Source organism: Lolium perenne, chromosome 2, assembly GCF_019359855.2.
Source record: "Lolium perenne isolate Kyuss_39 chromosome 2, Kyuss_2.0, whole genome shotgun sequence".
NCBI lineage: Eukaryota > Viridiplantae > Streptophyta > Magnoliopsida > Poales > Poaceae > Lolium > Lolium perenne.
The window spans coordinates 253,375,397-253,396,234 of record NC_067245.2 but is presented as its reverse complement, the minus strand read 5'-3'; the positions used below and the strand labels follow the sequence as shown (position 1 = coordinate 253,396,234).

The 20,838-nt window shown below is 44.5% G+C and overlaps 3 protein-coding genes across 4 annotated transcripts; 1 reads left to right on the top strand and 2 right to left on the bottom strand.

Moving 5' to 3' along the window:
* Window positions 1-7,718: 7,718 nt before the first annotated feature.
* On the bottom strand, window positions 7,719-8,778 carry LOC127330589 (defensin-like protein CAL1). Its single transcript, XM_051356747.2, has 2 exons — window positions 8,214-8,778; window positions 7,719-8,115 (listed from the first exon to the last, which is right to left on the bottom strand). The coding sequence occupies exons 1-2, from the start codon at window positions 8,278-8,280 to the stop codon at window positions 7,919-7,921; spliced, it is 264 nt and encodes an 87-aa protein (XP_051212707.1). The 5' UTR covers window positions 8,281-8,778; the 3' UTR covers window positions 7,719-7,918.
* A 5,089-nt stretch (window positions 8,779-13,867) lies between these two features.
* On the top strand, window positions 13,868-14,620 carry LOC127335630 (uncharacterized). The gene has a single exon (XM_051362349.1). The coding sequence runs from the start codon at window positions 13,922-13,924 to the stop codon at window positions 14,390-14,392; it is 471 nt and encodes a 156-aa protein (XP_051218309.1). The 5' UTR covers window positions 13,868-13,921; the 3' UTR covers window positions 14,393-14,620.
* Window positions 14,582-17,986, bottom strand: LOC127335627 (IAA-amino acid hydrolase ILR1-like 5). 2 transcript variants are annotated; one of them, XM_051362347.2, is made up of 5 exons: window positions 17,586-17,983; window positions 17,355-17,480; window positions 16,523-16,837; window positions 15,641-15,769; window positions 14,582-15,177 (listed from the first exon to the last, which is right to left on the bottom strand). In XM_051362347.2, exons 1-5 carry the CDS (start codon window positions 17,928-17,930, stop codon window positions 14,776-14,778), a joined length of 1,317 nt encoding a protein of 438 aa, XP_051218307.1. In that variant the 5' UTR covers window positions 17,931-17,983; the 3' UTR covers window positions 14,582-14,775. The 2 variants fall into 2 exon arrangements, with proteins under 2 accessions (XP_051218307.1, XP_051218306.1); XM_051362346.2 differs by having other exon boundaries at window positions 17,355-17,986.
* Window positions 17,987-20,838: the final 2,852 nt, after the last annotated feature.

The following is a 20,838-nucleotide window of genomic DNA, read 5'->3' as shown; positions in this document are numbered from 1 at the left end:
ATATGTGTGTTATGCTTCTAATCATTTCAGAATATTCCTTTTTATGCAATTTAAAGCTCATATGAATGTAAGTTATGGAAGGAAAACACCACTATGTATGTTGTGAGTTTGAAAAATTATGAGTAATGAGCTAGGTCGGAACCATGCTGACATGGGAAACACCATTTGACATTGCACTTACCCTTGAGTTGATCTTCATGCCTTTTAGGCTTCTTGATAGTTACCTCTTGCGGAATAAAGGGGATTATCAAACTAACTACTAGACACTACTAGGAATCTGGATGTTTATGACGCTTCAAAAATGTCACTGAATCGTCACTATAATTGGTTTGTGACGTTTTTGTGACATTTTTGTGAACATCGAAAGCTGAGCGTCAGTAATGACCTGTAGTGACGATCTTCGTAGGAACATCACAGACGTTTGTGATGTTTTAGGAATGTCATAGTTTTTATGATGTTTTAAAAAGCCATTGTTGATCCGGCCAGGCCACGTAGGCAATCCTGCGTGGCAAAGATTGTGACGAAAAAAGTCGTTATTTGAAATCAGCCTGGTTCATTCAGTCTTTTATATGGACCAAGCCTAGTAATGATGAATTTTTTCTTTGTTGGGCCTTGGCCTGTTGCGATCCCAATTCTTATTGGACCATGGCCTTTTTAGCTTCCATTTTCAACCCACTATTTTTGGGCCTTGTTTTTTCGTGAGCATCTCGAACTGGGCCTTGGCCTTTTTAGGTCCATTACAGTTTTGGGCCTTGGCCTTTTTGGTGTCCATTTTAGTTTTGGGCTCTGGCCTTTTTATGGTCCAGTTATTTTCTCGGCTTTCACCTTTTTCGGCCTTTTTTAATTCCTACTTTTCGAAAATGCACGCATATATATAATACATCTCAAATGTATCTACTTTTCCAAGAACTTTGCTCAATGGTTTGGTCCGGAATCTCACCATACTTGGATGAAAACTGCTGAATCTGATGTTGTTTTTAGCAAACTCTCCTTTTGTCAAGTTTTTGCAGGAAATAAAATCAGGTAAAAATACCAGGGAAGTTTTTCATGAAAAGTAAGGACCTAAAGTGTTGGATCACGAGAGCGGAGCGACGAGGCCCAAACGAGGCCAGGTGGCGCGCCACCTAGGCCCGTTTGGCCCTCGGTCGCCGTCTCGCCTCCCCTCTTTGCATGGGGCCTTATATACCCTAAAAACCTGCCCCCTGGAAGGAGACAACATTTCACGAAACACAGCGTCGCCGAGACCACAATCTTCATTTTAGGGGCTCAGATTGACCTGCTCTCCACCCCGAAGAGAGGGATTTCGAGGGCTTCTTCATCATCACCACCACCAACATCATCTCCACCACCAACCATCATGTACTCACTCTCCATCATCATGAGTGAGTAGTTCTTTGTAGACTTAAGAGGTGGATGGGTATTGGATGATATTGATCATGTAATCATCCATATGTATCGAGATTTGAGGTGTTCGTCTTGAAGATATTCATGTATGATTGTTGGTACACCTTTGCTATGTTTAATGCTTGTTACAAGTGCCCGAGTGACATTCTTTCGTTACTGAACCTATATTGCTTTATCATATATATGAGGTAGGTGTCTATTTGCAAGGTGTATTACTTTTTATTATGTTGACCATGTGAATCCCTAAGGTGACAGATAGGAAAAAAACAAGGGGAATATGTGATAGTTCAAGGATTATGTGTGTTCATGAATCTTAATGCTTTTTCCGGTGTATTCGAAAGGGTAGAACTTGATTGATTGTAGTTCCAAGGTGGCCCTGATAAAATGGGCTAGCAGGACAAAAGATGTTATGCAAATTCTCTTGGTTAGTACGCATGACTATATTTGGATCACACACCTACACACAACTGGATTAGAGATGACTTCTATGTTAGTTGGATTACATTATATGATCAATGTCATCTATATATTACCCCATTGCTGCCTCATGCCTACGTATTTATGCACTGCAAGTTTCATACTACTACTTCCGGCGAAAATTGGAAATATTCTGCTTTTATTTACTGTTTGCTTTTATTGCTTTGAATCAACTACTATAAAATCACCACTTTATTTTGAGTTTATTGATATACATGTGTGGTTGAGAGTGACATTTCAATTGCTAAATTCATATTGGTATTCTTGTGTTCCCCTTGAAGACAACTATAAATTTGGGTAATATTTCCCATCAAAGATTTCAGCTATCCCCTATACTTGTGGGTATCAATATACTAAACAATTTTTGGTTGGGCTGTAGCCTTTTAAGAGACCATATATTTCCATGCTACTTTGGGCCTTGGCCTTTTAACATTCAACAATAGCCCAACAACACAACATTTAAATTAGGAAATTCAGCAGATAAATACAAAAAACAACATTGCAAATCTGAAAAATTCGCAACAGCATCACAACATATATAGCAAAATGACCAGGTTCACAGATTCACAGAATCATCAAAATGACCACCAATTTGCAACAAAAAGGTTCGACAAAGGACCCACCTCCCAGGACGTAAGACCAAGTTTCACACCAAAATGACATAGAATCAGCAACATCTTCACAACAAAACCCTCTCTAATTCCCAGCAGAGTTGCTGTTAGCTCCAAACAAGTCCATCATGTGATCAATGGGCCGCTAAGAAAAACCATGCCTAATCATGGTGAAAGTTTCAGCAAGAGCATCCTCAATAGGAAGAGAGAAAAAAGAAAGAGAGTGGAAAAAGAAAGAAAGAAAGAAAAGAGAAAGAGAGAGGGGAGAGAGAGAGAAGAAAAGAAAGGTAGTGGAAAAAGAAAGAAAAAAGACAAAGAGAAAAAAGTGAGAGATAGATTTCAGAGAGGATGCTCATAAGTCTATTGTCCATGTTTTCCCGGTATGGCTGGCCTAGATAAGTAGATATTTTTAATCCTTTGGTTCTTTGTACAGGCGGCATGGAGGTACTCCATTGTGACACTTCATTAATACAATATGTGAAAGGTCGATGATAATCTAAAGTTGAGTACCATGAGGCGTAACTTGTTAGTATCCAAGGGGAATGAAGCATGCGTATATTTATAACAAAGAAATGCATGGAACCCCATCCTTATGAGTATTGTTGACATGAATTGCATATCTCAAAATATTACTTTATGCTCTCTCTCTATCTTTTATTTTTTCGGAGGACTACCACATATATTCACTACTTACTTTCTTGTATTCAAGAGTCACAAGAGTCTTCCAATAAATTCTATAGGATTATCCACGCATGCTTTATGGTTCATAATACTTATCATTTATTTGCTTACGATGTCATTTATTTTTGAGCATGATTTGTAGAATGTAAGGGATATCACTTTATATTTCATATTGCTTATTTTTATCCTTTAATGACTGAACCTTGTGAGACTTTGCATGATAACATAAAGGCAATGCAATAAACTCCAAAGTTCATGTTAGTTTTATCACCTTCATGCTCGAGGACGAGCGTAGGTTAAGCTTGGGGATGTTGATGCATGTAAAATGCATACATGAACTTCATACTTTATTGACACATATTCCCACATATTTGCAACATATATGATGTTATATCCATGTTTTATATTGATTTATGGGGATTTACCAATGATCCCCTTATTTAGGTTATAACTCTGCGGAACAGGAAAACCCTGTTTGTGTATTTTTCACTTTCAGAGACCTATATGGAGTCAAATTCACCTAGGATTTCGGAGACGTCAATATTTCATCAAGAGAATCTGGAGCAACTTGATCTCAATATACGGGCCTAGAGGCCCAAAAGAGACCAGGTGACGCACCCAGTAGGGGGGGGGGGGGTCACGCCATCTATGCTCTTTCCACCTTCGATCGTCCAAATCACTTGATTGTTTTGCGAACTGACTTCTTTTACCCTATAACCCCATAGTTATATGAGCCCCGAAGGTTTCCGCCAGAGGAGAGCCACTGAGAGACAGAAACACCAAAATGGAGGCTGTAACACCAAAGATTGGAGGGGAAACTCCACTATAGCCGTCGCCGGAGGGATCCCCACCTTTTCCAACGTCTTCCTCAGTTGTACCATGATGAAGAGGGAGTAGTCCACTTCTGGACTATAGGTTTGTGGCAGTAGCTTGATCTATTTCTCTCTTGTTGTTCATAGTTCTTAGTACCATATGAGCTACCCAACATAATAATGGTCACATATGTAATTCCTATGCGGTGGATCTTATTCTATGATATTGATATATGACATTGGAATCTATTATGTGCGAGGTGTATTGATAGATGCATATTATTTACCACGTTCTTAACTACTAGGTTTGATCTAACTTCTATGCAAGAGCATGTGTGGGGATATGTGTGTATTAGATGGAGTAGCATTGCTATGGTGATTGAGTAGTGGCACAAAACTCCTGGTCCATTGTGGTTTTTATCATTACTTTGTCGTCTCACTAGGGATAAAGTGAGTGCATGTGCTATGTTTACCATGTGACAACTTTGATAATCTTGTTTAGTCAAGGCAGCGTATTTGATATTCAAACATCATGTCATATTACTTAAACCTATGTTGTGTTAATTCTTAATATAAGACTTCTTGGAGTTTTCTCTTCCCCGTGGAGCATAGGAGATATGTGTAGCATCATTTCTATGTTAGGATGTGATGCCCATATAAATGTATATCTTACACATACTGAAGTTCCATTACTATTATAACATTGATGAATTGTTAGTGTTCACTATAACTAAAAAAGAAAGTAGACAAGTGAACCCATGAACCCCGGTTCAATTTTAAACATAAGAAACACCTTTTCAATACTTTTATCATCATTTATATTTTCATTTATAATTAAATCCGAAAATACAAAAATATTTACTTTACTTAGTTTCACTCAAAACACAACCACAACTACCATATTGCCATTTGTATCTAGTTTTATTAGTTTATTTACATTGCATTTACTTTACTACATCTATTATTTTCTTTTACTTACACTTAACTTTGTACTTGACAACCACACGGTATAGTTGGGGATACGGGACAAATACTTTATTTTTGCAGAATTAGTTGAAGAAGAAAGAGAGGAGACAATTCTTTCGCCATTCTTTGTGAGTTTGATATAAACTCTCGACTCACCTTTGAGGGGAAGGCTTCTCTTGCTACGACGTTCTACGCTTGGAGTCCCAACAGTTGACGATATACGTGAGCAAACGATATCATTGATTTTTAGGTGGAAAATCTTGATGTTGTCCAAGCCATCGCTGCCGGCAGCAGCGCAGCTTCCTCGTACTATCATCGATGCCAAACGACAACAATATGGAAAGGGTTCACTAGGCGTAATTGTCAATGGTCTGAAGCATATGATTGGTGAATCGATCGCCGGAGTGCCGCTGATTTTTGTAGGACGATCGAACTAACGACGAGGCGTGGCATACAAAAGCCTTTGTCGTGGCTCGTGTGGGTGAGGGACATGCCCACATGATCTTCACGCGCGCGACGCCCAGCGCCCACCTGATACACACGCGCGCGACGCAAACACTTCCGTCGTATGTGATCGGTGCCTTCGCTGAAATGTAGCACTCCGACCAATCAACAAGAGCGCTTTTACATGATGTATGTCCACCATTTGAATGATCGACGTGTTGCTACACGATCGACTCATACATACAGCTGCCGCGATCAGAATGTGCCTTGAGTTAGACGCGTCGTACGCCTCGAATCAACATCCGATAGCGCTCTCTGAATCTTGTTGAATTGTCAGACTTTAATTGTATGCAGGCGTGTACCCCTTTTTAGGCCTAGCGGCCTAGCCTTTCCATACTGTTTATGATGAAAGGGCCGCAGGCTACTTGTGGCGCTATGTGAGTACGACATGAGACGGCGGTTGGAGCTGTCGCGCGCGTGCGCGGTGGACCAGCCCACGTCCACGATCCGCGACTGTGTCCGGATGCCAGCTGAACACGACGACAAACTTGGGCGATCTTCCACTAATTTGATTCATGCTATATATAGGTTGTCCCACATTCTTGCAAACGTCTCGGTGCTTGGTCATGGGTCATCTATGTTACGTATCGTCCCAAGCCAATGTAGCCCATGTGGCATGAGGCGCACCATAGTTGTATTTCTAAGCTATGTACTCCCTCCAATTAATCCATAATAAGTGTCGGGATTTTTGTTTAATTTAATTTCAGACACTAAAGTTCAGACACTTATTATTGATGGGAAGGAGTACTTTAAGTCAAGAAGATGAAGACCAAGTTCCAAGTTCATGGAAACGCATGGCCTGAGGATTAATTTTTTTTACTTTTGCTGAATTGTTACATAATCTTCATTTTAATATATGTTCAAATAAGAACTGATCATTTGAACTACGGTAATTTGGGAACTAACTTGGGTTGCCGAAGTGAGTCAATATTGTGCAAGTAATCAACTCATCATTACTAGTGGGGTTATGTATCCCTTGATCACGTTAAAGAGTTGAGATGAGACTGATCTTTAGGTACCAAGGGACGCCTCGTTGAGACACCTGATTTCACCGGGGCCATCTTTGTTCTTTGCCTATAGTGACCCATATGAGCCTTCACCCTCTAGTCATCCCACCGACGTGCAATCTTATAGAGGAAGTAGTATCTCTGAGCCGTTGCCATGGACGACCGATTTGCTTCGGCCTTTCATAACTATTCGACTACATATGTGTTTTTTTTATAATGAGTGAATTGCAAATAAGACCACCTTCAAGAGAACGTGCAACAAAAAGACTACAACTCTAAGGGCTTTTTTACACACAACTCATACCCCAAGGCTAATCTGTCACCTAGAAGAAATCCATAACTACACTGACTAGATTTTTGACAGCTTTCAAGCCATTCGGCCCAAGGGCTCTGACAATGACATGCAGATGTATTCGAGCTTTTTAGCAACGACTAGTTGAATGCCAAAGATGTTTACTAGCAGAACGTGATTTTGGGTGCACCACGTGCTGTTTTTTTTTTTACCCATACATGCTACGGTCACCTTATCCTAGGGTCACAGTATTCTAAGATTGATGCAAACCACTTCAACACCATATGACACCTTATTTCCTTATTATAGAATGTATGATACTGTATACTCTCAATCTATAACATGTTTGGGTCATTTCATACATTTTACTTTTCTCATGAAAGAATATGAACAAACCTTTTGTCGATATATTTCGAATACCTGATTATTTATAGATATGTAGTAATCCCAAATTTTTGTGAAAATAATGCATGCCAAAAAAATTGATTTGGTTTTTTCATGAAATTTAATTGGCCAATGTAAAAATATACAATATGTTTGTTTGTACTCAGAATGGGATGCTAATAGTAAAATAGATTAATATTAGTAATCAGAAATGTTTTAAAATAACACATTTTTTTATTTTCATGCACTTTATGTTGGTCATGAAAGAATCATAATTTTTTTGATGGAAATCTAATGTAGTTATGTGTATAGTGCAAGAAATTATGAGTAATATTTGAGAAAGTAATAATGTACGAGTGTACAAAATGCATCTTAACCATGGTAGATATATAACACGGTCGATAGTGAGATGGCGAAGAAGTTGAGTCTATTTTGCAAAATATATGTGCCTTTCTGGACATGAATGTATGCACCTGAAGGGGGTTATGTGTAAAACTTTCAGATCTTGGTGAAATAAATGGTAGAGATAGTTTGTAGTACTTGATAGACACCCAAATACGAGGGTAGTTTCCTTTCCTACTGACCAACGATCACTTTTATTTCTCCACCAAAACAGCTTAAGAAACAAACCATGTAAAAAAAACTTACAAAACAAACCACCCGAAGGAGAAACGAACATGAACACGGGAGAAGCGATAGAGAAACACGAACATGGGAAAAAAGTTGAAAGACACGATCGACGGCGTTCTCGGTGCGCGGCTAACTAGGCTAGCTGATGGGTCATGTGGAGCATGGTTTCTTGCAGAAGCACTTGCTCTCGAAGCCGTGGAACTTGCAGTTGCCCGAGGGGAAGCCCTCCGTGTTGCAGACGTGCGCGCAGTTGCTGTCACTCCAGCACGCTCCACGGAACCTGTGGCTCTGAGACTCGCAGTGCCTGTGCCTGTGTCTCGCCTCCGCCACCCTCGTCGTCCCCATCTCTGCAAGTCACAAACAAATAATGTAGTGTTCACTAGATTCACGCATATCTGACCATCTGATCTACTAGCACTTTACAAAATAAGAAGACCTTTATCACCTGTGGCGGCGAGTAGGAGAAGGACGAAGAGGGCGGAGGCAACCATACGGCGAGAGATCGGAGCCATTTGCTTTCGCTTGCTTGGAGTATGTGAGCTTCTGATCCCAGGGATGCACTTGAGACGCTGATATACGACTTGCTACGAGTATGGCGCGGGTTTATGTAGGGGCTGAGAAGCCCATGAGACCAATTTCAAATTCACCAAAAACATTTCCAGGTCTGAAACAATAGTGCGGTTCTTCTTGAGATCTACAATTAATGTAGCCAGGAGCCCTGCACCTGCAGCCTGCAGGACGGTCCGAGATTTTGTGTCGTTGCTCTTGGTGTCCCAACAACAATGTCATCGGCACCCGTAAAATTATCTGCTCTCCGTGCAAGAAGTATAGTATTGTGCGCGGGTTTAGAGGTCGCGCATCGGTACATGCGTGGATGTCCTCAGAATGTAGTGCGTAGATGCGCATAGCGACGCAGGCAGGGGTCACTCGTATGCGTGCGTTGATGCTGGGCATGCTACGGATTCAGGCGCGGGGACTAGCTAGGGAAGGGGGCATATGAAATCACGCACTCAAATTTGTGCTTCGTAGCGCGAACTACCGACCTGACAGTACCTGTGGGCAGATCCTATACACCGACCAGGTTGTCGCGCACATCCCCACGCGTGGTACAGGCCGATGCACATGGACTTCTTTTTTCAATTTCGGTTCTGTTTCTTCTTTCTGTTTCTTTTTCTTTCTTGTCTCTTTTTTTCTGTTTTTTTTCTTTAAAGATTTAAAAATAAAAATTCTAAATTTTGGAAAATGTGAAGATTTTAAAAATGTTTAAATTTTAAAAAATATTTTGAAATATATGCAGATTTAAAATTGTTTAAATTAAAAAAATTGAAAAAAAATCTTGAAAATTGTTCAAGTTAGAAAAAGTTCAAACCTAAAAAATATTCAAATTTCAAAATATTCAATTTTGAAAAATGTTTGAATACTAAAATTATTCAAATTTGGAAATTGTTCAAATCCGAAAAATGTTCAAGTTCGAAAATTGAGCAAAATTTAAAATTTTCAAATTTGAAAATATTCTAATTCAAAAAATGTTCAGATCCAAAAATTATTCAAATTCATAATTATTCGAATTTTAAAATAACTATGAATAAATGAAAAGAAAAACGAGAAAGGAAAGAAAAATAGAACCTATTTCAAAAAAAAAAAAAAAATAGAACCTAGGCCGGCCCACTATACGGCCGCCGGATCGTGGGGTGTCCGGCACCCGTACAGACCCACCCGATCGGTTACATGTGGACGGACGATAGACCTGATGAGGGCATCTCAAATCCAATGGCCCAACCTAAAACGGACACGAAGGCCTCGTTTGGCGGAAGTGGTTTTTCTGGGTTTGGAGTGTATTATACCAGGTCAACCTAATACTCCAGAAAACTCTCCAAGGACCATTTGGCAGGCGCGGCTTGGACGGGTTAAACGCCGGTAAACACGTGAAAACTCGTCGGGTCGAAGCGGATTAGAAACGCGACTCACCCCTCGCGTTTTTGGCCGCTGCTCAACGCCTCGCTGTCTCTATCGGCGCAGAGCCAAACCGATCTGCCTGCTCTACCATCTCCTTCCGCCGCCTTCTCCATACGTTGCTCGTAGCCGACCGCTTTCTCGCCGGTAGTCTTTTACTTTTACCTCAACTCCGCGCTCCGCTGCCTCTCCTAGTGATGCTGCCGCTAGAACCTCGTCGCTGACAACATGTATAAGAGCATCTCCAGTCACGTCCCCCAAAGCGTCCCCCAAAGAGATTTGGGGGACGCCGGCCAAAAAAACGTCCCAGTCGCGTGCCCCAAAGGCCGCTTCGGTCCGGACGTGCTCCAAATGTTGTCCGGCGTCCCTAGCCCATCCCCTGTGTATAGAGTCTCTACCGGGGACGCCGGACACGACTTTTACACTTACTTTTTGTTTGGAGGTCGCGTTTGGGGGACGTGGCTAGAAAAGGGACCTTCTCCAAACGAAAATTTTGTCCGGACGTCCCCCAAACGACTAATCCGGCGCTTTGCCCGGACATCGTTTGGGGGACGCGACTGGACCGTTTTCTAGCCACGTCCCCCAAACGCGACCTCCAAACAAAAAGTAAGTGTAAAAGTCGTGTCCGGCGTCCCCGGTAGAGACTCTATACACAGGGGATGGGCTAGGGACGCCGGACAACATTTGGAGCACGTCCGGACCGAAGCGGCCTTTGGGGCACGCGACTGGGACGTTTTTTTGGCCGGCGTCCCCCAAATCTCTTTGGGGGACGCTTTGGGGGACGCGACTGGAGATGCTCTTATACATGTTGTCAGCGACGAGGTTCTAGCGGCAGCATCACTAGGAGAGGCAGCGGAGCGCGGAGTTGAGGTAAAAGTAAAAGACTACCGGCGAGAAAGCGGTCGGCTACGAGCAACGTATGGAGAAGGCGGCGGAAGGAGATGGTAGAGCAGGCAGATCGGTTTGGCTCTGCGCCGATAGAGACAGCGAGGCGTTGAGCAGCGGCCAAAAACGCGAGGGGTGAGTCGCGTTTCTAATCCGCTTCGACCCGACGAGTTTTCACGTGTTTACCGGCGTTTAACCCGTCCAAGCCGCGCCTGCCAAATGGTCCTTGGAGAGTTTTCTGGAGTATTAGGTTGACCTGGTATAATACACTCCAAACCCAGAAAAACCACTTCCGCCAAACGAGGCCTATGGAATAATCCTCAGCAAAACACAGGGAAACTCCCCTGCCAAACGAGGCCTTAAGGGCATCTCAGGTAGCCCGATCCAAACAAATCTTTAAATGTATCTGTTTGGGTTGGGCCACATATATGAAATCGGTTGTGGCTCCATCTTAGTCTGTTTGTGTGTGGGCTGCCTGGCGGCGCGATGCAGAAAAAAGTTCATAATTTTTTTTAGATATCAAACTTAATTTACATAGTTGAAACCAAAAAGAAGAACATAGAAACTAAAAAAAAACAGGCCAAAACCCTAGTCTATTGCTCCTCCTCGTCGTCCTCATGGTTAGGTCCACGATCACCGAGGTCAGTTGGGCGCCGACGCCGCTAGAGGGAACACCGGCGGAGGAGCAGCCGTAGGGAATGTCAGTGGTGGAACCGCCATAGGGTGCATGCCATTGGTCCCATGGTGACTTTGGTGCAGGTGGAGCCGGCGGATGCGAGGCCTCCGTGGCGAGCCTGAGGGCCTCCTCCTCATCCATCCCTTTCGGCATGTGGCCAGTCAAATGAAGCCTCTGCCCGCCCAGCGTGCCCTGCAGCTCAGATGCCTTCATGGCGAGCCTGAGCGCCTCCTCCCCGTCCACCCCTTTCGCCATGACGGGGAGATGGTCCTTCGGGCCCTCCTCCTTGGCCTTCCCTGCCAAGTAGGTGAGGTAACCTAGATAGTCAGTTGTGTTATCATTCTTGGGCGATGACGGCTCTTCCTCGGCCTCAATCTTCCCATCTTTGGCCGTAGAGGGCATGCACGAACTCGTCGTCACCGATAATCCGATACGACAACGAGGATCCTACCCGACTTTGCCAACAACGTGAAGTCGAAGCCATACGCCAGGTCCGCGAGGAGATCGGGAGGAAGAAGAACACGCCGCCGCACGATCTCCTAGTGCCTCACCCGACCCTATCGCGGTACCGACGGCATGGGTATCCTCTGCGCGCTGAGCTGCCAACCGTCGGGGAGGTGGACGTCATCCCACCCCTTGCAGCCTTTTCCTATTATTTGTATAGCTCTGATGCCACATCCATGAGGTGGGCGATCCTAGAGTTCTCCATCCGCCGCCTAGCCCCTCCATCTCCGCCCCTCCTAGGCCGCTGCCGCCACCGATGCCGGCGGTGGTGGCGGCGCCTGTCCCGCTGAAGGCAGAGGGCAGGAGAGGGCTCGCCCGGTTGATCTCTGTGAGCGGCGGGGTACAGCTTCAGCGGGCCATGGCCGTGTCGTGGAGGAGCGGATGGAGGTGGGGCGCGGACGGGCGTGGGCAGAGGTGGCCGGCGGCGGCGCGGCATTGAGCTGGTGGTTGCGTGGCGCTGGAAGTGGGGTGGGCCGTTCTGGACCCGATCTTCCCCTGCCTTGGTGATGCGCGGTGCCTGCCGGCTATGCAGATGTCTACCCATGTTTTCGCATCTCGGATTTGTCTTCTTCTCCGCTGCTGGCCGGTGGCGTGGGGGCTACCGATACAGTTTTGAATAAAGGTGGCGGTCCTTGGTCTTCTCTCTCACCGTGATGAAGGTTTGCATGTGCTAGTTGTCTTGGATCTAGGGTTGCCTGCCAAGTTCTGGACGGATCCGTCGGCGTATTCCAAATGGACGCCATGCCTGGAGTTTGCAGGAGTTTGATGTCGTTTCGATCGCGCGCAACCATGTTTTATTCTGACCGTTTGGTTTCAGAGGGGGCGTTGCAAAGCTCTGCGGTCTGTTGCCATCATGGGACATGTTAGTTCCATGGAGAAGTCAGACGCGGAGAATGGCATGGAAGCTGAGAACTAAGGATTGGCAATAGAATTCTAAGTCCTGGTGGTGCAGTGAGGCTGGCTTCATGATTCGTTACTTAGGCAGCGGAATCGGCAAGTGGGGGCAACAACACCGGAAAAAATCAGTGTCTAAACTTTCAGGGTGAAAATGGTCTTGGTTGTGCCTGGCAATGTCCTTGTTGAAGGTATTGTTTTAGGAGTGCGGACTTTCTTCGGATGAAAATCTATGGTCTTTGATCAGGACGATGACGGCGCTTGTGCACTGTTTTCTTCTTGAAAGCATCGCTTTTGGAGTTGCTGGATTTCTGGTGCTGTTTTGGTGGTGGTCCGTCCGCTACAACGAATTGGTCACTGTAATGGGACTTTTCTTTTCGGTATTTTTTTTTGCTATGTGCATCCGTATTGCTATTAGGACACTACGTTATTGCAGAGGCTGGATGTAATTGGTATCTTCGCAATATTAATATATTCACTTTATGAGGATGGGCCGATGGGGTCACGGGAGCGCTGCTCCTTCTTCACCGACGACCAGTCCTCGTTGTCGTGCTTCGGCTTCATCCATGGACATTCTTTGCCCATGGTCTTCCCGAGGAAGGGAGGTTGCCGGTGCTCTAGGGACACAAGGAGGTGAGAGTGGCAATGGCGGTGGGTGGTGTGGGCGACAGCAGGCGCGGTCACTAGCCTTAAAAAAGACTGGGAGAGGCCACCATCAGTGCCGTTGTTTGATCAATGGCCGCGTGCCATTGATGGCGGCTCATAAGACCAGCCACCCGCGCGCCAGACCTGGCGCGGCCTCTAAAGTTGACGCGGGCTAGAATAGCCTAAATGGACTTATAACACGAAACAGACTGGTAGATCTGCTTTGCATTGTCACTACTTGACCAAATACCCAAAAGGCTGAATTTAGGCCAATTGCTGGTAAGCTAATCAAATGCCCACGCATTGATTTCGAACCAGCGGGGAGGTGAACTAACTGACGAAATCAAGTCCAGTGTCACTACGTCAATACCTCCTTCTCGTCACACTGGTCTGATCATCACCAACTCCATACAGAAGTCCCTTTGCCATGCCCTGTTTTAATCTGGCCAACAACCAATCTAATCAAACCCAGATCACCTGGTCGTTCTGTCCCGTATAAATATACATGCACACCTCCTGATGTTTTGCACCAAGCAAGCTAAGAGCCAAGCCTTCAATCAGTTACTTAGAAACCTCATAGCGCACAGCTTCCTAGAATGGTTACCAGCAGCTGTAGCTTCTTGGCCATTGCCATGGCCCTCACTATCCTAAGCGGCAACATGACCCACGCCGGTCGCCTCCTGGCCGACTCGACGGAGGCAGCATCCCCCAATGCAACCCCTGCCGCCGTCCCAGGCATCCCCGCACCGAAGCCGCCCGTGTCCACCATGCCTACTACACTCCCACCGATACCAACAGTGCCCGCGGTCACCATACCACAGGTTACGGTGCCGCCGATGCCGGCTGTGCCAGCGATCACTGTTCCCCAGTTCACAGTGCCCCCCATGCCTGCTATCCCCGCGATCACCGTGCCCCAGGTCACGTTGCCGCCCATGCCAGCTGTTGTGGTGCCGAAGGTGACGCTGCCGCCGATGCCATTCATCCCCAAGGTGACATTGCCTCCGATGCCTTCAATTCCGACTATGACCATGCCGATGCCATTCCTTGCGCCACCTCCTTCTGCATAGGCATGAAGAAGAGCCCGCCGTCCAGGATTTTACATTGTTCTCTTAATGGTTTTAGCCATGTTCATTGAATGATCAATGTGACTTTGGTCATGACAGGGCTTCAGCATCTTATTATCCGGTTCCTATTTTGTATGTGTGTTTATGTATGTAATATGAGCTTTGTTTTGATTAACACAGTGATCATGTATGTAGGTTTATCACACTTAATATCAGACATACTTTATGTGATTACTGAGAGCAAGAACTTATCCTGTGCATAATTACAATGTCTACATACCTGTTTGCTGTAAAGTACTAATATGATCTCCTGGGAGCGTTGAACCCCAATAGACTTGAAGCATCCCAATATAAGTTCATACATTGAATTTTCTCCTCAAAGAGCATCAAATCGAATGCACGCTTCTGTTTTCATCTAGAGTCGAACGCCCAGTAAGATACGTTTCTGCTATAGCAGTATGTAGTGCAGCTCCAACTGGAAGAACATCCTCATCCACGAAGAAATGCGGGTTGTGAGCAGAGTGGACCGAACCAACTGCCTCATTTCTAATACCGATGCCAAACATAACGCCAGGAACTAACTGTTGGTAGAAAGCAAAGTCTTCCCCAGCCATAATCTTCTCTCCGGGCTTTACCTTGTCTGGACCAAGCAAACCTCTGCCCACATTTTCTACATGGTGATGCAGCCTATCATCATTCATGACTGCAGGATACATTGGGTGGTCAGGAGCTTCCAATATCTCCGCAACTCCCATGCATCTATGTACAGCTGCCTGCCCTTCTACTACCTGAAAACCAATAGCATCTATTCAGGACGCTTCAGTTTCTATGATACTAATGGTAAAGTTGTCCAATAGTTTGATGTAATTATCTTTTTTCGATCAAAAGGGGCCCATGGACGCCAATTTCATTAATAAATTGGATTTCTTGAAATGATTATTGGCATACAAAGAATTAGCCATACAGTAACACTGTTAACTCATTTGTGTACACTGTTCTCAAAGATAAGAAACAGGAGTTGCTGACCATGGGAATAAGAATGATAGACCATCCATAAACATGTTGCAACTGTAAGTTGCGTAGTCAGTCTCACAACAAAGAAGTTGCTTAGCTGAAAATTAGTGCGGGGAATAATTATGAAGCTCTTTCTTACTGAAAAATAAAATATGAAGATATGAGTGAATTTGCAGCCTACTAACATTATCTCCAAATGCCAACTCTTAGTGAATTAAATTGTGCCATAATGCTTACCTCCTTGAGCCTTTTCTGTAGTCGATAAAGTCCTTCAGTAGTGAGGCTCCTCAAAGTACCTCCGAATTCAATAACTGGAGGTGTGGCATCAATAGATTTCCCACCTTTAATGTAAGTAACAGAGAGCACCTGAACACGATAAATATACAGAATACAGATCAACCCGAGCATGTGAACGTTCAGCTGTATCGTAGAGCGAAATTTTGGTCAACAACATTTACAAGGACCGTCAAAATAGATGTTTTCCCCGCTTTATAAATAAAGCAACCACAACCATACACGAAGTTCAAATGTAAGAACATTTACAAGGATCCACTGTTGCCTAACGTAGGTTGGTTGAATGTATCTATAGTCGTACTGCCGAATCTAAAGACATCCAGTGGAATAATGCTAGAAATATGCATCAAAATGAATATGACATCCTTAGCCAAGCTGTTGATCATATAATGTTGTCACTGGAGTAACATTTCAGGTGCCACCTGAATATTTTTCATATGCTCAAGTTACGAAATAAATTGGTTGCAAGTGCACCAGTACCTAATCCACACTAGAAGAAATGCAGTTTTATAATGTACCCTTGAATTACATGGAGGTGGGGTCGACCATGTTGGTCTGTAGGACCACTTGTACTAATGAAAAAGTGTTAGTGTTAGTTTCTGTTAATTGATACTACAATACCTTGAGCAATAGGGGAGGATACTTGCACAAAGGAACTCCCACATACATAGCCGCAAAAACATGTATATCAGCAACATTTCCTCTCTTTTTGGTGACAAAGAAACTTTTGTTTGTTCGCATGATTAATTATGTTTTCTTTATAATTACATGTTTGAAGAAAATCAGCAAATCAAAGTATAGTATCACTAAAGGGCAAAGTCGTACTTGGCTATGAAGAGGATCGTCTTCTCTTGAAGTAAGCTGTTGCAGGGACAGGATGGTAAATGCCGCAGCGACAACAGGATCTACATTTAAGTGTGGAGTTTCGGCCTTCCCTGTTTTACCTTCTATTCTCACTATGTAGAAACATACAGCTGCTTGTGTTGGTCCTGCGTGAGCTGCTATTATGCCTGTCGGCATACGATAATCGACATGCATGGCAAATATAGCTTCAACGCCATCAAGAACACCAGTGTTTATCATATGAGATGCACCAGCACCACCCTCCTCAGCAGGTTGAAAAAGGAGTCTCACCGTTCCCTTCATCATACAAGATGAATGTTACATAACGCGTATATAGAAGAACAAGAACTGTATTCACAGAACTAACGGGTAAAAGCAATTTTGAATATGTAATTAACATACAAAATTAGATTTATTGGTCATCCTACTTTGCTTAGTTAGACCAGGGAAATGAATTAAAACTAGGAGTAGTTGGTATTTGACTACGAATTATTTTACATGATATTTGACTATTATTATAATGCTACGACTCTTTCCACCCTTCAAAATGGGCTACCACCCTTTCCATTACTTTGCAATAGCGGAAATACAGAGTTCACCAGCAAAGCTCTTTATCCATACCACACACACGATAATAGAAGTTACTTTGCAATAACATGAAAATAGAGGAACTTACACAAGATGATCAAGTGGTTTGTCTTGCTACCTCACCCAAACATATAAGTACTAAATTCTCCCATTATAATTTTCCTGTAAACTTGGAACATATACTTTCAGAATTTTTTTGGGAGCATAACGATAAGCAAGCAATAACCTTAAGCTGATCCTTGCGCTCATGAAGCAACTTCGCTGCTCCCAGGAGCATCGCCGTGTGCACATCATGACCACAAGCGTGCATCACACCATCAACTCTGCTCTTATGCTCCCACTCCACCAATTCCTGCCATCCCAATTTCACAACCAAAAAAAAAACGTGATCCCGGTCATACAACCAGCGCGATATTACCGGAGTAGCATGGCATCGGAGGGGAAAGGGGGAACGGACCTGGACGGGGAGGGCGTCCATGTCAGCGCGGAGAGCGACAATGGGCGGCCGACCCGAGCCAACATCGGCGACGACGCCGGTACCGGCAACGGAACGGGCGGCGACCCCTAGCCGCTCGAGCTCCTCGCGGACGAGGGCGCTGGTACGGTGCTCCCGGAACGCGAGCTCCGGGTACGCGTGGATGCGCCGCCGCACGCCGACAATCCAGTCTCGCTCCCCCTCAGCGCGCCGCAGCAGGTCCTGCGCGTACTCCGCCGAGGCGGTGAAGAGGAGGAGGTGGAGGAAGAGAAGGATGCAGGGGAGAGGAATGGCCATGATGAAGTAATTGAATGGGGAAGCTTTCATTGACTGGGCGAGTACAGCAGTCTGACGATGAGAGTGAGACGCTTGCAGAATCAGAAAAATAAGAACTGAACTTATTTTTCTTAAGAATTTTTTGGGGAGAACGTTCAAAGCCCTGTGCGTGTCATACTTAACTAGTATGGAATAACTGAATGGATCACCACACTGCATATCTGAGATAGTAGAAAATCACTCGAAACAAATGTTAATACTGCATCGCCTCGTGCTCCAAAGTTGAATGCCCTTACCTGGAGAAGAGTTCAGAGAATGGTTTGAGGCCGCTTATTCTAAAGCTCAACCTGATTTTCATACGGGAGCAAAATCGACCATCGTTCTCACTCTTTAGCGGTTGTGGAAGATGCGAAATGCCTGCGTCTTTAATAACGCCACGCCCAATCGCCTAGAGCTGGTTCACTCCATTCCCTTGACGAAGCTAAGTTGTGGCCTCCTCTGCGAAAAGTGTATTTGGCCATATATACACCAGTGCTCCTGATTTTTAAAAATCAAATTTTTTGGATTAAAAAAAATGAAATTAAATACTCACATACATATAAACATTCTGAAGGTACGGTAGAAATTTTGAAGAAAAATATATTATATTTTAAGCTATACAAAAAAGACAAATTTCTGACAAACATATACCTCTATACGCAGCCACAAATTTGTTATTTTACTGTAGCTCAAAATACAATGTAATTTCTATCAAAACTTTGCACGATTATTCAAAATATGTATATGTATTCATGGAATAAATATGATGATTTTTTGAAATGTAGAAATTCAGTTTTTAAATATTTTAAAAACTGAGAGCACTCGTGCTCATGTGCAGCAAATTTGCTTCCCCTCCTCTGAGGCTTGGCTAGTAGATGTTGGCCATATATACTTCTCTTTAATTCTTCTTTTTCTTTTTTTAGCTTTTCTTTGGATTGGCCTTGTATAGTTTACATTTTCTCGCCGTTTTCTTCTGATATATTATGACACATGTTTTTGCGTGTGTTCAGAAAAAAGTGATGTGTTGAGCATCTATCAGTCTGATGTCAAATACCATCAGAAGGACCATGAAAATCAGGATTTGCTCCCTTGTTGGCAAACGATCATGGCCACGGGACGTTCACCTTCTTCTGCATAGACCGGTGGCTCCCAGATGGGCGGATGTGCGACATAGCGCCAAATCTGCGTGCTGTCCACGAGGGCCTAGCTGGTGGATGGCTAGATGACATTCCACCGGATTTAGGAGCACCGGCGATCAGAGAATTGCTCCAGGTGGCCGATCGACTGGTAGATGTTACTCTTACTGAGGGTGTGGAAGACGCCTTCCGCTGGAGTTGGGAGAAGGACTAAACCTACTCTGCACGATCGTGGGCACCAGGATTGAGATGGCGGGTGCACTAAAGGTTTGGCGTTCACGAGCTCCACCAAACTGCAAGGTCTTCCTTTGGCTAGGAGCAAGCAACAGATGATGGACAACTGATGAGCAGGCGTGGCCTCCCGCACCAGCGGCATGCCCAGGTGGACGAGTCCTTGGACCACCTTCTGGTGGGTGCATTTTGGCACGTGAGGTTTGGGCGATTTGTCTGCATTGGTGGGGCAAACTTCACTGGATGCCGCAACCAGACACAGGTTTTGTCCGTTGGTTGCAAGAGAAGTGGGGAGGACTAGGAGCAGATCGCGATTTTCTGGACAGGTGTGACACTCATCTGTTGGTGCCTATGGCGCCATCAGAATGATGTGGTCTTTGAGGGTAAGACCCCTTCCAAAGTTGCGGTGATTTCAAGGATCTCCGACGAGGCCGAGCTATGGCGAGCTGCTAGGTTGTTTAGAGGCGTACTAGTGGATAAATGAAGATGCCGCGAGTAGTTCCGTAGCGTGTGAGTGTTGGCTTCCCGGATGGAACACGGGGTTGCATTTGTTTGACGTCTATGCCTGGAACGATGTTATACTTTCGCCTTCTAGCCTTTCTTCTATGAATCAGATACATCTCTCCATGACATATCTTTTAAAATAAACTTTTAATCTTAAAATAAAACTTTTAATCTTGAAAGATTCTCAGTTTCCAAATAAGCTTTAGATACGGAACAAAAACTTCCTGAAATGCCAGCCATCTACATGGAGTGTACGAAATATTTTTAGTTTTTTTTTTTTAGATTTGTCAAGGAGCCAAGCCACTTTGTCATCGACACCTTCAAAATCAGCCTAATCGGGCATATCCACCAAGAGCTCCCACCTCTGAACTTCCTCGGGATCAAAAGGTCGTTTAAATTGATGTTCCAAACCATCTCGGCCATATCAAAATTATCAGAAACAGAAGAGTCAAGGCTAGAGGAAGCTGAAAACAGAGAAGGAAAACACAATCTAAGAGGAACTTGAGAAATCCAAAGATCATGCAAAGAGCGTCTTTTTCCCGTTACCCAATTCAAATTTAGCTCCCCACGAGAACCCATGTTTAATCTTTTGTAAACCATTTTCTGAACTGAGATCCTTAGAATTTGTTGAAAATAGACCCCTCCACCCTCTCCGTAGTTAAATATTTCTTGGAAATTATCTTGTGCCACAAACTATTTCCAAATTCACTTAAGCAGTAAAAAATCAGAAATCTTGTATTATTAATTCCTAAATAAATGTGCCGCTGCTCTGCAAGCCGCCCCCGTTCCACTCGCCGTCATCTAGCTGCCGCCCACGTGGATCCATGCGTCGTCATCCCCATGCCACCGCCGCGTCGGCGCTCGTCGCCATCGAGCCGTACTCGTCTACTCGAGCGCCCTCGCTCAATCCCGTCGTATGTGCCCCGATTCGGCCAGACTCGACTCGGATTCGGCCAGCCTGGGCCCGATTCCACCGGGCCAGGCCCGATCCGCCTCTGCACCGACCAGGCATGTGCCGGCCTCTGCCAGGAGGTGCTATAAACCATCCT

Excerpts from the sequence above, each read along its gene's own strand:
- LOC127335627 (XM_051362346.2), bottom strand. The coding sequence starts at position 17,930 with ATGAAAGCTTCCCCATTCAATTACTTCATCATGGCCATTCCTCTCCCC. Across the intron at positions 15,770-16,522 it reads ACGATCCTCTTCATAGCCAA|GTGCTCTCTGTTACTTACAT; the intron begins GTACGACTTTGC and ends TATCGTGTTCAG. Across the intron at positions 15,178-15,640 it reads TACAGAAAAGGCTCAAGGAG|GTAGTAGAAGGGCAGGCAGC; the intron begins GTAAGCATTATG and ends ATTGGTTTTCAG.
- LOC127335630 (XM_051362349.1), top strand. The coding sequence starts at position 13,922 with ATGGTTACCAGCAGCTGTAGCTTCTTGGCCATTGCCATGGCCCTCACT.
- LOC127330589 (XM_051356747.2), bottom strand. The coding sequence starts at position 8,280 with ATGGCTCCGATCTCTCGCCGTATGGTTGCCTCCGCCCTCTTCGTCCTT. Across the intron at positions 8,116-8,213 it reads TCTCCTACTCGCCGCCACAG|AGATGGGGACGACGAGGGTG; the intron begins GTGATAAAGGTC and ends TGTGACTTGCAG.